At 45.0% G+C, this 16,149-nt stretch overlaps 1 protein-coding gene across 1 annotated transcript in view; it reads right to left on the reverse strand.

Annotated features, from left to right (window-relative positions):
- Ugcg (UDP-glucose ceramide glucosyltransferase) overlaps positions 1-15,874 on the reverse strand; it is a 32,919-nt gene extending 17,045 nt beyond the window's left edge. The window contains exon 1 of the mRNA XM_075967118.1: positions 15,532-15,874. Coding sequence (XP_075823233.1) covers positions 15,532-15,629 — 98 coding nt within the window. The 5' untranslated portion in view covers positions 15,630-15,874. The remainder of the gene's footprint in view (positions 1-15,531) is intronic.
- Between the last annotated feature and the right edge of the window lie 275 nt (positions 15,875-16,149).

Consider the following 16,149-nt stretch of genomic DNA (forward strand, 5'->3'; position numbering starts at 1 on the left):
GACAGAGGCGAGCTGTGGAGCACAGCCTGGCCTTGAACTCCTGATCCTCCTGTTTCAGCCTCTAAACAGTAACCTCTGAACACCAGGCCTAAGTCACCTGTCTGGTCCTTCAAGAGATTGTGACGATGGAACCGACAGAGCCTGTGCAGAGAATGCAGGTGTGTAAACAGTAAGGGAAATTCCTCAGTTATTGCAGACTGGAGCCCAAGAACACCTTGGGGCTAACTACTGTACCTTGCAATCTGGAAATGTGACAAGTGTGCTTTGAGGAAGATAAAAAAAAATCTGTTTGGACACTTTGTGTCAACGTCTGGAATCCTGGAAAGAAAAGGCAGTAAGAGAAAGCTGGAAACACTGCTTCTCTTAGAGCCAGTCACGGAGGAACGAGACACTGTCAAGAACCAAGTGCAAGGCATGCATCTATGCCAGTGGGTCTCAGTCTGTGGGGCGCGACCAATCTTCCACAGGGGTCACCTAAGACTACATTATAATTCATAACAGTAGCAAAACTACAGTTATGATCTAGCAGTGAAAATAATTTTATGGTTGGCGTCACTACAACATGAGGAACTAAAGGGTCACAGCGTTAGAAAGGTTGAGGACCACTGTCCTATGCCGTGAGCAGCTCAAAGGTCAGATAAGAAAGAAAATTGCACACAGCAGTAGAAGACAGAACTGGACACTGGATTGGATGAAACTATCTAGAACACATTATAGAGAATAAAGGAAAAACAAAAACATACCCAAAAATGATGAAAAACATAATTGATGGAGATAATAGGACAAAAGGCCCAAGACTAGCAATTTATTATTGGTCCATTTTCACTTATCAAAAGAATTTATTTTTTGTCTTTTAAGACAGGGTTTCTCTGTGCATCCCTGGCTGTCCTGGAACTTGCTATGTCTATCCATCTGCCTCTGCCTCCCTGAGTGCTGGGATTAAGGGCATTGCACCACCACCACCAGGCTAAAAGGACATTTTATTATGACATTTTTCTCACTACTTCCAATTACTTTCTTTTGTACCCCTTCTGTTCATATCTGTCCCTAGAGTCACCAACTCTGTTTTCATGCCTTCTTATTAGTATTAGGTCTCAGAAAATCGTATATTTAGAAATGAGCTCACACTGAACTACAGAAGGATTTCTGGTGGTTAGCTAAAAGCCTGCATCCCTCACATGCTATGAAATGGGTTCCTGGTATAGCACAGTTAATAAAACCCAGAGACTGATATTGGGGGTTCAACCTGAAGGTCAGAAAAGCTAAACAACCAGCCACTGACTATTACCTCTCTCTACCTTAGCCAGAAATGGTGATCCTGCCTCCAGGAATCCTCAAAGTGAGACTGACCGAGAGCTGTCTCTGCCTGTTTCATATTCCTCTCTAGGGCTGGGATTAAAGGCGTGCACCACTGCTACCTGGTTTCTATGGCAAACCAGTGAGGGTACTGAGATTAAAGGTGTGTGTCACCACTGCCTGGTCTACTAGGCTGATCAGTGTAGCCTTTTTGCTCTCTGAACTTCAGGCAAAGTTTATTTATTAAAATACAAATGAAACATCACTATATCCCGTGCCCCAAAGGGGTCATTCCCCTTGCCTCTGGCAGAAGAGAAATGCACCAGTGGTTGGTTACACATCAAAGCCCATGCTGGCCTCCAGGTTCCCTCAGTCTCTACCTGCGGCCCCCCCCATACCCATTTGTTGTCCATACAATGACAAAGTTTTCCCTTGCCTATCAGCTATCTTCACTATTCTCTCTGGCTTTTCTTGAAGATAGCTCTAGCCATGTCCAATCTGCTTTCTTTCTCTCTGCTTTGGACTCTTCCAGATGTCTCTGGATGCTCTTTATGTTCTGTCTTACAGTAAAAACTTTCCCCCTAATAATGGCGTGGTCACATGGGCAATTTCTTTACCATGCCCCTTCATAAACACCCATTATTATTACTAATCTTGAGGCTTGTATGAGCAAAAACATGGTATTTGCTTGAGTCTGGCTAATTTCTCTTAACACAATGATCTCCAGTTCCACCCACTTCCTTGCAAATGACATCATTTCGTTGTTCTGTATGGCTGAATAAAATGTCTATCAGCTTTTCATTATCTGTTGACAGGTAACTAGTCAGACCCTGTAGCTTGGCTATTGCAAATATGCCTCAATAAATATGAGTCTGTGGGTGTATCTACTACGTGCTGAAAGCCTTCTGCTATCCACCCAGAAGTTTAATGAATCAAACGGTAGTTATCTTTAGCTTGAGGAAGCCCCATACCAATAAAATCTAGTGATTCATACCTACTGATCCACTGAGTGCTAAGAAGGTGTCTCAAAACTCTGATGTCAATGTGCTGACCAATCAATCCATAGACGCATGCAGCCCTCTACTAAGCCCACTGGATCTGGCAGGTGGTAGCTAAGTGAGCAACAGCAACAGGGAGGGGTCTTATAAACCGAAGTGGTCTTGGAAGTTTGAGAGAGTAAGTCCTACCTCCTTCCCCTTTTTATTAAGACGCCCACTGTAAGACTATTGACAGGCCTCCTTCCTCTTGAGCATTCCGTACTGAGAATGCAGAGCTGCTCTATAGACTCATTGTGGCTTCTAGGTTGATGGATGGAGAGAATGGGTAAGGACCACTTCTGAGATTTCTCGCAAATTAAAACCATACGACACTGTGCTGCTCCTCTTTACCTAACTGGCCCTTAGTATTTCCTTCCACATGCCAAGAGATCCATGTGGAGCTCACTCTCCCTAGAACACGCAGTCTCACTTTGGAGAACACTGTGTTGACTCTATGTAATACAGATGACAAAGCTCTATGGTTCAGCTTACTTGAAATATTTATCAAAGCCATAAAAGAATGCCCATTTAATCAAAACCACGCATATTTAGCAGTCTACGTAGCACACAGTGCTACTCCACACCTACATAGCATTCCTTTATTGGCCCTCAGACTCAATGCCCGTGTATGCTAGATGGTGCCCTATGTGTCTGAGATGACACACTGCTACTGTCAATAACTTACGGTTTAAGAGGGGTTGTGCACATGCTACACAACTCAGATAGGTCAACAAAACTGTTCTGGAGCTAGGACAGCAACTGTGCCTGCCACATGCAGGAATAACTCCTCAGACTGTGACGAGTGTGTTATAAACCAAATCTGCAGTAACATTTTTCGAAATGATATAAACAGACCATTTGCTTAGTAGGCAAGCAGCGTGGATTTAGACCTACGGTGTCTGCACAATGCACGGGTCTTCTCATAGGTGTCTACCCTAAACATAGAACATGAGGCTTGCTTTCTGCTGGGATTCTAGACTGTACTTTCTCCTTCCGGGTTTCATACTGGGAATTCAGTTCTGCTAAACCACCATGGCATATGGCTTATGTCTTTGACTGTTCTGTCACAATGGGTACTTTTTAAAACTGGTACATAATGTAAGGCCATGTATAATATGCAATGCAAGGAATCTGCTAAGGTGAAACTTCCTACAACCTGTACCCAGGTCATAAAACAACAGCATTAGCAGACCCCACCCCCTATGTCCAACTGTCAAGTTACCTTTTATATCTGGTGTCCTTTGTTCACCATTATGTTGGCGTGAGATTCGCCCACATTGATAGTTTGGCTTTAGCTTATTCATCCTGGTTACAGAATTCTTCCTACTAACTTGCCTCACAGTTATCTATTTACCAGCTATTGACACCTGGTTGTTTATGGTGTGGGGCTGTTACAAACAGCATGAAGTCTCATCCCATTTTAACAAAGAATCAAAAACCCAAGTCTCTCCACTGGACTTCAACTTTTGGACAAAATAAAGCAACAAAAAGCGGATTTGTTCTTCCACCCCAAAACAACCTGACAAAACAACTTCTAGGAAAGGACAGTTACAGACACTGAGCTCTCGGTTAAGGATGATTCACAGACACAGCAACAGAGGGGGCAGGGCCAAACTACTCCTTTGAGATCACCTCCTGGCCACGTGCAGGACAGGGAGCCCCCAAGGACATTTTTGCAGACTCCTCTACATGCAGGAGACAGAGTTGAGACCAGAAAAATAGTCAGAACCCAAGAGAGTGAAATTCAAAATGTCTGCATCTTGTAAAAACAGCCAGGCATGCTGTGGGAAAACACACCGAGCAGCAAAATCAAGAATCAAGAAGCCGAAACCAACCTGGAAATGCTACTGGGACTAGAGCTTTCCTTCTGCCTAAGACACAAGACTTACTTCCCTCTCTCGCCTTCAGGCTGCACACGCTTCCTATCACAGCAGTTCTAAGTGCCCAGAACACAATGAGGTGTTTCTCACCTTGTTCAGATTAGAGCTATAACAGAGTACCAGCAAAGCAAGCCCCCACCTCGGTGGAGAAGGGAGAGGGAGAGGCTCTTGCTAGAGTTGCCTGAGTGTGCCCCACTCCACTGCCCCACCCCTCCGCTAAAACAGAACCTGGGTTTTAGCACATCCAAGTTTGGCCAGTGCTGTCTCTTCCCCACTGTAAAATGCTTCCACTTCACAGGCAATGTTGAAGAGACAGCAAGGGGTAACCATGAAAGACCAAAACGAAACAGCACTAAGTGAAAAGAACCAAGTACAGGTCAGGGAGATGGAAGGCAGGGGAAGATATTACAATCGTCCAGAACAAAAAAGAAAATGCAAGCTGTACAGTTTAGAATGCTAGAAAACGGGAGAGCGGGGAAGGAAGGGCCAAAGGGAACTGCAGGTGAAGAATCCACGGGGCTTGTCTGATGGTGGAGCGAGCAGCTGGATGGCTCCAGGGATGAGCTCAAGGAACTAGTCATGACAGTCATAAAGCCTGAGCACAGAGCATAAACGGACAGGCAGGCACGTACAAACACATGAATAAAAAGAAACACAAAGGTCTCTGTAAAGAAAGAACAGCAATGGATGCTGCCAGGAGGGCGGGCCAATAAAATGTGCACCGTGCTAGGGCTGTGCCTGTGACTTCTGAGCACTTTTAGCAGCAATGAAGCATCTGATGGAGCCCAGAAGCAGATTTAAAATGTTAAGTCCTTAGAGCTAATAAAATGGCTCAGCAGGTAAGGGGAAATTATTGCCAAGACTCACATCCCGAGTTCAGGGCCAGAAAGGTTTCAGACCCCTGAAAGCTGCCCTCTGACCGCCTCACGCTCACCGTGGCATTCCCAATAAACACACATGGCAATGAATACATACATAATTAAAAAAATAAAAAGGAAAAGTAAATAAACAGGAGGTAAGGCATGATAATAGTGAAAATGTTGTGTTTCCCTAAAACAGCAGAATTGAGAGAAAGGGCCCAAGAGTGACTGGATGGAACAGGGGACTTCCCTGGAGGGAGTCTGTAAGAATATCTGCAGATACAGACAAGGCTAAAGGATCCACAGCACAGTCAAGGATTAGAGCAATCTGCCAAGAACGTAGTAGGATGGTGAAGACATGGTGCAACAGACACACTAAATACAGACACCAAGTGCTTCTGGACGGCGATCTGAGACCATGAATGTGTAGCAGTACTAATCCACATGGTCAGCCACGGCCCGCTGCAGGACCCTGAAAGCTGAGAAGCTAAAGCCACTGGATGGATCCAGGACAACTGGGCAAACTGATACACGACGCTGAGCAGGGTGAGGCAAGGCAAAGGGCGAGGGCAAACTGCGGCTTCTGGGCTATGTGGAGAAGTGAAGGAAGCCGAGAGGGGACAGTGCAGGACACACCTGCGGATGAACAGCCACCAGGGGCTGCACATCACAATCGCCCAGGAGCTAAAACCTTCTAACGCTGAGACCAATTTAATCTAAAACTCCAGGGGTGAGACCCTCGCAGCTGAGGCTTGTTAAGTCCCCTTCCCCCTCCTAGTACAAATCAGAGAACCACAGACCTAAGTGACAGGGTTCCTGAAAGGAGGGGGTAGCTTTTAGAAAGAGGAGCAAGAAGGACAAAGGCAGTTCTATGAGACTGGGAGGAGAGCGTCACCAACTGTCGGGAACATCCCCTAGCCATTATGGGGCTCCCTCTCGTTCACTTCCGGGTTATTTTTAGGTTGCTTCTGGCGGTGTACAGCAGAGTGATTTAGAAGCCAGAGCTGGTGGCAGTCTGCCTGGGTTTCTATCTCAGAGCAGGAGCTGTGTGCCCTTGGGCAAGTTGTTTCTTTTTGTGTGCATATTAGCGTCTACCTTGCCGGGTAGGTCCAGAAATACAGGCCAAAAAGTAAACATCCAATGACAGCTTAATTCTAAACACAGCCCAAAACAAACAGGAAAAAAAAAGCTTAAAAAAGGACCAATGCTGTAATCCAAGGGTGTTTTTTGCTGTGTGTGACTTCTCCAAATTACCAAAGTTCAGATAAGCGATTTAGGGATGTTAAACAGTGGAAGAGAGGAACAGAGGTGAACTAGATGGCGTGTATGTATGCGCATGTGTGGAGAGAGAGAGAGAGAGAGAGAGAGAGAGAGAGAGAGAGAGAGAGAGAGAGAGAGAGAGGAAGAGGCTTACCGTGATCACGTGAGGAAAACAGAGTAAGGAAAAATACGGTCTAGAACACACCTAAGACTTAGTTTAATCTTAATCCTACCCAAGAGTCAAAGAGGCATGTGCCTGAAATTCCAACACTCTGGAGGCTATGGTAGTGGGATCTCAAGTTAAAGGACATCAAGAGCCTAAACAAACAGAAGGAAAGCCAATATATAGGCTGATGTAATGTTTAAAGTGAAAAAATTATATCAAATATTTAGGAAATATCTAAAGCTTTAGGGGGGCAAAGCTCAGGGGTAGGTAGAGCATTTGCCCAGCACATGTGAGGTCCTGGGTTCAATTCTCAGCACTGCAATGAACAAATGCTTTATGGACATCCAAAAGTTTAAAACAAAGATGAGACTAAGAAACATTACACATAGCAAGTTACTACGAGTTAAGAAGGACTGCTGGTGCCCTTTGGTTTGCATGGTGTGAGCCTGAGTTCTCCTTCCAAAGACAGATGGGTTCTCCAGCAGGCAGAGGCTCTGCAGAGCCCCGACTGTGTTGCCATCCTTTAAACCTGCCTCAGCATGTTGGTCCCCAACTACAAGAAGCCCCTTCACTTGACACTGGAAGGTTAGGAAGGAGCCAAGCTGGGACCCAGGCAGGATACACTATTCAAGGTAACTGTTGATTAGCATGCAATTCCAAGCTGATCAGACTTCGTGAAGGATCTAGGCAGTCTCCAGCGCAGAGGCTACCCAACAGACTTCCATGCCGCTCGAGGTGAAAGCCCTCTCTGCGACCTAGTTTAATACCTGGAACACTAGATCTCACTTAGTGGCAGCATGAGCTGTAATTGGGATTTTTAACAATATTCTTAATTGTTTTTATTTTGTTTTATTGAGACAGGGTTTCTCTGTGTAGCCCTGGCTGTCCTGGAACTAGCTCTGTAGACCAGGCTGGCATCAAACTCACAGAGACCCATCTCCTCTACTCCAAGAGTGGTGGGATTGAAGGCGTGTGCCACCACGCTTTGACTTAATGAGCCCCGACTGTCTGAGGCTTCATGTCTGCTTCCTCCTAATATCAAGCTCTACAAAGCTGCTATGGTTTCTATGGTTTAACCCCTTGTTTCAGCCTTCCCATCTTTCAGGCTAATCCACCAACAGCTCAGGCTTGACTGTCCCCCCCACTCCAGGCAGCTGGCAGCAATCTTAAATAGGGGTGAGGCTCCAGGACTTTGCCTAGGGCTTCCAAGAGAATACAGTCTGCAAGGGCAAAGGTCACCTTGCTTCATAGCCCCAGGCTGTGCTCTTATTTTGTTTGTTTCATTTTACAAGTTGTGCTGTGTGATTCCAATAAAGCAACTGCTCCACGCCAGGAATTTCTCCCCTGTGCTCCACACCATGACTGCTAAAATTGTACATCAAACCAGGCTGAGTGTGCGATCAGCATGCCGGTCATAGCCATCCCCAGTGACTAGTGGCCTCTATCATCGCCACGTACACTTGGGCTCTGGAAGGCTGTTTATGATCAGTATGGGTTGGGTTGTGACTCATGTTATTGCCGCAGAGAACTTATCATTTAAAGATGGGCATCTAAATGGGCTTCAGCAGCTCAAGTCTACCTTCTTCGTGCAACTGTGACTTTGCTGACATAGGCTCCCATGAGAAAGAAATAACCAGGCGTTATCTAACCATACAGGACAGCATAAACTGTCCCCGCTGGACAATGGACTCACATATGGTGGAATATAAAGGAGTCATAGCACCACAGGAAGCCAGCAGATCTCAACAGACTCACAAACAAACAAAAACAACCCACCTCACTAACTCTCTGGTGAGGCTACAATTAACTCTGGTCCATGGAAAACGTGTTTTGCTGAGAGCAACCAAGAAAGATGGCTCACAGAAGAAGGAGCCACCAGATAATGCTCAAAAACACACGGCTCTCTTGAGCATGCAATGAGCGGTCCCTATTCCTACACAATTCCCATTCAAAGCAGCCACTAACCTTTAAACTACTCTGTGTTTGGAAGAAAACTCTGTGGATGGAGAGAGAATGGGGACATTTGTGAGCCAACCCTGGCTACTTCTGGGCTCTACATTCCCCAAAGGACAGAAGTGAATGTAAAGATTATTTTTAGCAAGACAACTGGTCCCTCAGGAAAACCTTTTGAGGGAAAATTGAACACAGACTGATGTAAACAGATTGACAGGAATCTGTTCTATTTCACCTGCTGCTACTGGCTTAGACATAGTGAGAACATGATTTTACTTGGTCCGCTTTCATTAAAATCTATGTCCACTAAAAGCATCAAAAATTCTGACCATTGCCGGGCGATGGTGGCGCACGCCTTTAATCCCAGCACTCGGGAGGCAGAGGCAGGTGGATCTCTGTGAGTTCGAGATCAGCCTGGTCTACAGAGCTAGTTTCTAGACAGGCTCCAAAGCCACAGAGAAACCATGTCTCGAAAAAGCAAAAAAAAAAAAAAAAAAAATCTGACCATTTGCCTCAAAGCACAATTACCAACAGAGACTGAAATAATGAATATATTAACACACACATACACAGTACTGCTACTAGAAAAACTCAAAGATCATTCATTCAACAAGTAGTTATTTAATGTTTAGAGGATCCTGTGGATACAGTGGTAAATAAGTCAACATCTCAAAACTTCTGTACCCTCAATAACTTACAATGCATACATAAAATGGGAAAATCACTTTCTATTTCTACTTAAATGGGTAATTCCCCCAAACCACAGAAAGACAAAGGAAGTCCCACTCCAAGCCCCTTACAAAACCAAAGTCTAAAGAAAGAAGTAGTTATGCAAAAATTAAAGAAAAACAAGATGTTTTTAAAAGGGAGGAGAAAAGAGGAAGGGGTGATAATCTTGAAGACAGTACAGTGCACTGTCTTACAAAGCCAAAAATCAGAGGCTGTTGAAGAAAAGGGGCGGGGCTATGTCCCCAATGAATTGTGGGACATGTAAGAAGCCTACCTGAAGGCAGTGGGGAGTCCTGGCAAGAGCTAAAGCTTGGGACCCTAGATTACAGAATGACAACAAGGTGACAATACAAAACGCTGAAGCAGAAAAGGAGCAAAACTCTAGAGACACTGATGAGCATCAACGTTTCCAACAATGCAGGGGAGCTGTGGGGATGGATGAGTCAATGTGTGGGAAACAACCAATCAAGAGAACCATCAGTGAGTAGTAAAACTGAATTACAATTTTTATTTCGCTATTTAGAACCATCGCATGAGCCAGGCGGTGGTGGTACACGCCCTTAATCCCAGCACTCGGGAGGCAGAAGCAGACAGATCTATTTGAGTTGGAGGCCAGCCTGGTCTACAGAGCAAGTTCCAGGAGAGTCAGGGCTACACAGAGAAACCTTATCTCGAAAAGAGCAAGAAATACTTCCGAGTTTGGAGAGATGGCTCAGCAGCCATCTTACTGTTCTTGTAGAGGACCTGGGTTCAGCTCCCAGCACCTACACAGAGGCTCATGTTACAAGACTGTAACTCCAGTTCCTTCTTTCTGGCCTCTGTGGGTACCAGTGATAGACACTCATACCCATAAAATTAAATAGGTAAGTCTTTTTTTAAAGGGCAGCATTTCCAAGCTGGCCTGGCACTTACAATTAACAAAAACAGTAAGGTCTAATGTCAATCAGTAGAGCGCTATACACAGAGGGGAAAGGTATTCATTACAGGAGAAGGGACAATGGGGAAGAGAGAGCAAGAATGGATGAGAGATACATCAACCATCCAAAAGGATGGTTCTGCTTCCGAAGAAAACAACTGCGTTCAGACTTTTGCATGCTTTCATCTCAGTTCCCAATTTGGAAACCAAACTCACTCTGACAAAGAGGAAAAACAAAATAACCCATAAAGAGCACTTAGCCTGCACTGACTGCTTGAGACTATAATCACCTGCTATTTTTAGAAGATCAAAATCTTGGGAATAAGACCCTTCCCATAAAAGTATCTGCCACCTAAAATAATACTATGAAATGACTGTGCCTCCGTTTGGTATTAAAGTTGAGGGGAACGAAGCGGGTGGCAGAGATATCTGTGAGTAGAGACAGATTCTAAACATGGGAATGGGAAACACCTGTTTGTATTTGATAGCCAACTTGTCTTTATTAAGCAGTGGGCAGAGGGGGGAATGAGGGTATGAGAATTGTGAGACTTGTGAAATCAGAACAAATAACTTCACCAACGAGCTAGTCAATGTGTGAACCAGACGTCAGCAACACTGTTTAAAATGCAGGCCAGGACTTTTATCTAATTGTAAGATACAATAGAACAGATTCAGTGTGCCACTGATACACTGTAGCTAATAGTTTTCCTTACACTTTCAGTGCAATATCAGTGTTCTGCAAGCACCTTTAACAGTTGGGAGCCCACCCTCATGCTGACCTGACACCTGACACAAGGGCTGTGCCAGTGTTTAGAAACCTGGGGGCTGCAAGTACAGGTTTTTGGGGTGGGGAGAGGCGCACCAACACATGCTAACTCACTTTTGTCAGATTTAAAAGGGCAGGAAGGATAAAGCTGAACATTCATTCAGAAAACACGTCCTTCATCATAACTGGAGTGTGAATTCCTCTCACGAGTCCATATGTGTTCATCAAGGCATTTGTGTTCCAGAACACCTACACTCAAATTTACCTTTGGATGGAATCCAAATGAAGATATGCTTACTCCACCAACCTTGATTCATTAAATATTAGTACATTCACTAAACAAAAACAAAAAACAACAACAACAAAAAAAGAAAACACATCCTTTCATTAAAATAAAGATGGTTCTCCCCCTCCCCACCAAAAAAGCCAGGTGGTTGGTGACTCACACCTCTAGTCCCAGCACTTGGGGGAGTCAGAAGAAGGCCAGCCTGGTCTATAAGAGGGAGTTCCAGGATAGCCAATGCAACGTAGGAAAACCTAAATCAACAAATAAATAACTAGGTCCCCATTCTGCACACTGTCTTAACCAAAATATTATTTACATAGTTTTTAACTTTGTTAAATGCTGAGATTCAACTGTGATTTTTACTTACACAGTAAGGAAAGGGCAAGAAAAAACAAAAAAGACTTTGTCCTCTTCTGGAAAACAATTCCTATCAAGCTGGGAAGTATCTTTCTTATTTATTATAAAAACATACATACAAAAAAGTGGACAGTGATAGTCAGACCAGATCACAAAAAGATACTTGGTAAAAACCAGCCAAGCAAACAACAACAACAGAAAGAGAATGGGTGAATTTATGTACAAATTCTTCTGCTGGTTATTTGCTTTAGTTTCTGTGAGTCAGGGTCTCACAGTCTACCTCAGGCTAGGCTTCACTGCACAGTCCGCCTGCTGTAAGGACAGGTGTGTGCCGAGGTCACTACTCTGCCTATTTGTTTTATATTCACTTATCCATTTCAAAAGAGCATTTACAAGGCCTGTAGTTAGCAAATGAAACCTGTTATAAGTTAGTTATGTTTCCTTTGTTTGATCTGCGCATCTCTGTTTAGGAATTCGGTTTGTTTTATTTTTGTTTCGCGACAGGGTCTCTCCATCATGTAACTCTGGCTGTCTCTCCTGGAACCCACCATCAACACAAGAGTGGCTTTGAATTTAGACATCTACTTCCATGTATGCCACCACACCCAAGCCCAGAACATGTTCTTATCAGTAAAAAAAAAAAAAAAAAAAAAAAAAAAAAAAAAGAGTAATAAGGAGCTGGTAGGAGATATGGCTCAGCAGGTAAAGGTGCTTGTCACCAGGCCTGATAACCTGATCCCAGCCCCCACATGGCAGAAAGAACCAAACTAACTCTTGCAGGCTGTCATCGCATCTCCAAACCCATGTCTCACACACACACACACACACACACACACACACACACACACACACACACACTCTTTTTAAAAATCTAAAGGTAATGTCCTGGAGTATTTTTTTAAAAAAAAATTATAAAGCCTTTTTACTTCAAGGAAGCTAAATGTTTATTTATACCATGCTCAGAACTGTAAAATTATAGCTGGGCGTGGTTGGCACAGGCCTTTGATCCAGGCACTCTGGCAGAGGCAGGTGGATCTCTGTGAGTTCAAGGTCAGCCTGGTTTACAATGAGTACTGAGACACCCAGTGAGACCCTATCCCAAAAACAAACAAAAAAGTCAGAGTCAGATTATTTTGAGAAAAATCTGTTTATAACACATTAGTCACAAAAATAAACAAATAAATAAATTAAAAAATTTTGAAGGCAAGGAGCAAACACACTCTGGCTGGCTATTTGAAGTAGCGGATACATCGATCATGCTAATGTTCAGGAAGTGCGATGCTTACTGTGTGCACAGACTGGAGGGGGCAGGATTCCAGAAGGTTCAGTAAAAGGGTTTGCTTTAAGTTGAGCTATAAATTTAATATTTAAACTAATAAATTAAAGACTCTGAAACAAGATCTTAAAAGTCATCACTAAATAAGAAATGTATTTATAAAAGTCAAGAAAGTCTGCAAAAGAATGAAAGGGCTGGCTATCTCGCCAGCTAATAAAACTGCATTAATTAAAGCAGAATAGATCGTGTACAAAAAAAAAAAACAATGGGACCATGATCCAGCACTAGAACCAAAGTGCAAAGAATTTAGTCTATGAAAAAGACTGTTATTTTTCTAAACAAATGAATAATCAGAGCACTTGGTAAATGACCTGGGGACAAGTTGGGTATATATTTAAGTGAAACTAAAATCAGAGTTCCAGGTCTCATTGTATAACAAAAAAAATGATGAAAATGTAAAAAGTGAAAAAAAATCAAAAGAAAATTCACAGCATTAGAAGAAAGCAGACTGAGATATATGACTAACATATATCATTGGGAATGCAGATGATGAAAGGAAAAATAAAACAGAAGACCTGTCCACTTAACACCCCAGTCTCAAGTTGAGACAATAAAATAGACTGGGGGAAAATTACAGCATGTGACAGACGGATGAACACAGGAGTTACCGTCAATTAAACAGATGAACTTGGCAACAGACTGCAGTACAGGCAAAAGAGTATGGCCATATAACTTATGACTAGCATAACTTATGAAACTAGCGTATAAATATCTGAAAAGCTACTCAGTGGAACCAGTAACTAAATGGATGAAAATCAAAACAAAAGAAACGGTGAGGAATAAGGGATGCAGAGCTGGATGATAACCCCCCATCCAACAGGGCCAGGACTGCGAGTCGCTATCACATCGTTTATAAGGCAACATCGTACCAAAGATGGAAAGATGTACCACTTTTAGTCCAACACTTTCTCCCTCTGAAATGTGAACTAAAGAGACAAATGGATAAGAATACATCCCAGGGACTGGTAACGTATCTCAGGAATAAAGCAACTACTTGCCCAACATGCAGGAAAAAGTTAAGAAATACAAATAAAATCATTAAAATGTTGCTTAGTAAACCGGAATCAACCGAATTGCCTACCAATAACAACAAATAAATATTAATAGCTCAGAATCCAAAATGCCTGAAACGATGGAAAGAGCTCACACAGTTGTTGATACAGAAGAAACAATAGGAAGTCACTTTTCAGGCCACCCCCCATGGGCAGTAGTCTGGTGTGTCTAGATCTTTGTGCTTGCTTCTAGCACCTACAACAGTGACCTGTACTGCTTGTCAAAAATCATTTATCAAGTAGGTGAGATTTTAAAGCAGGCTATAGAACAAGAGTCGTGACGTGGTCTCCTCTTTCCTCCTCTGCCTATTAAATATAATTGGGGAGGTGGGCACAGAAGGTTAACAGCGTAATATTTTGGTATTGTACTAAATTCCTTAAATAGTAACTATTTTTTTTAAAAGAGCCCATGTGGTTATAATGAATACAACTTAAAAATTCTAAAGTCAGCAATGCCATACTGACTGGAGTATGTTTTCTTTCACTTTCAAGGGAAAAAAAAGCCTACTAGTTTATCTTGTACAAGTGTCCTCTTTCTCAGTATCAAGAAACAGCATACCGAACGGAGAAAAGCACATCTTTTCTATAGTGGGAAAAAGCAACTAAAAGTAATTCCCTAACATCCTATTCTATCCTATTCTATTTGGTGGTAAAAATCTACCCCCCCCCCACACACACACAACGGACTAAAATGCCAAATCAGTTCATCTCTACACATGTATTTCGTTTACTTACACAGACTTCATTTTAAAGACATTTTACTGAAGGATTAAAACTAGCCCCCTATATCATGTCTCTCTCCAGCCCTTCACCCTGTTCTGTTTTATTCCTAAGCTTTACAGGGAATAACCTTATTTGGATTTTTATCATGTTTCATTCTTCTAGAATGTAAGCTTCCCGAGGGCAGGAGTTTTGTCCTGCTCTCATCTGTGGCCCCGGCCCAATGCTAGGTGGTATCTAGTAGGCCTCGGGAAGTATCTGCCAAATCAAATTTTCTGTGTGGAGGGAGAAAGGATACAACTCCAAACAAGCCAATAAATGAAGAATTGGAAAAAAATGAAAATGAAAAAGGAAAGGAAGGAAGAAAAATCATACTGAAACGCCACCCTGACAGGACTGAAAACTGTACACAGGCTCGGAGACTGACGTTTTACAAAGCAGGCAGGTGCTCCACACCTATGTAAGCACACAGCTCTTCCAGGAAGGAGAAAACCCACAGGGAAGTCTCCCGGTGGTGCCAAACAGCTCCCGGAAGAATGTTAAGGACCATCACCATAACAGAGACGTGGCCCGCACGGAGGGAGGGGTAAGCCCACAATACACCATACATCCTGGCCCAGATGGAAAAAAAAAATCATACGAATTCCCCACACAATCAGACCGAGCAGGGAACCATCCACCAGACACAGAAGCAGGCGCCTTCCCCAGGGCTGGCTCTGCAGTCGCCTGCAACCCAGGAGCCCGGTCGCGACACCAGCGCTATTCCCTCTCCAGGACCCCGCGCCGCACCGCCCCAAGGAGATCAAGGGGGGGACCGTTTGAGGATCAGCTTTCTCTACCCCCGGAGCCCGCGAGCCTCCACGACGCACACGCCTGCCAGCACAGCTGGTCCCCGAGGCCCCGACCCTCCGACTCACGTGTAGATGATGGACATGAAATGCATCAGCCACAGCACCACGAAGAGCACGAAGCCGAACAAGGCCATTCCCTCCTGGGCCAGGTCCAGCAGCGCCATCCCCCGGCCCGCTGGCCCGGCCCGGCCCGCTCCGGCCGCCGCGGACAGCGCTGCCGCGGGAGGAGGACGCGGGGCCGCCGGGTGGGGGGCGCGGGCCGCGAGTGGAAGGTGGGAGAGGAAGGGCCGGCGGGGCGGCGGGCGTGCGGACGGAAGGGGCGGGCAGGGCCTGCGCGCCCCCGGCCGCTCGGCGCGCGCTCGGCACCGCGCGCTCCTCAGCGTGCGCGCGCTAGGGGGGCTGCGGGCGCAGCGCTAATCGCTCTGCGCGCTCCAGGCGGCCGTTGCCGCGCGCTCGGGCTCCCGTGGTCCTGACCCTTCCGACTGCCGCCGCCGCCGCCGACCCGCTCGCTCGCTGCGACTCTGCGTTCTGCTCCGTACCCGCCGCCGGCGCCCGAGTCCCGGCACGGTGCGGTCCGCCCCGCCCCGCCCTCCGGAGTCCGCTGCCCGCCCCCCTGGGGCGGTGCCCTCGCGCCTAGGTGCCCGCCCGCCCGCGCGCCCACGGGCGGAGCTGCCCCCGCGTGCT

This window comes from Microtus pennsylvanicus, chromosome 3 (assembly GCF_037038515.1).
Source record: "Microtus pennsylvanicus isolate mMicPen1 chromosome 3, mMicPen1.hap1, whole genome shotgun sequence".
Taxonomy (NCBI): Eukaryota; Metazoa; Chordata; class Mammalia; order Rodentia; family Cricetidae; genus Microtus; species Microtus pennsylvanicus.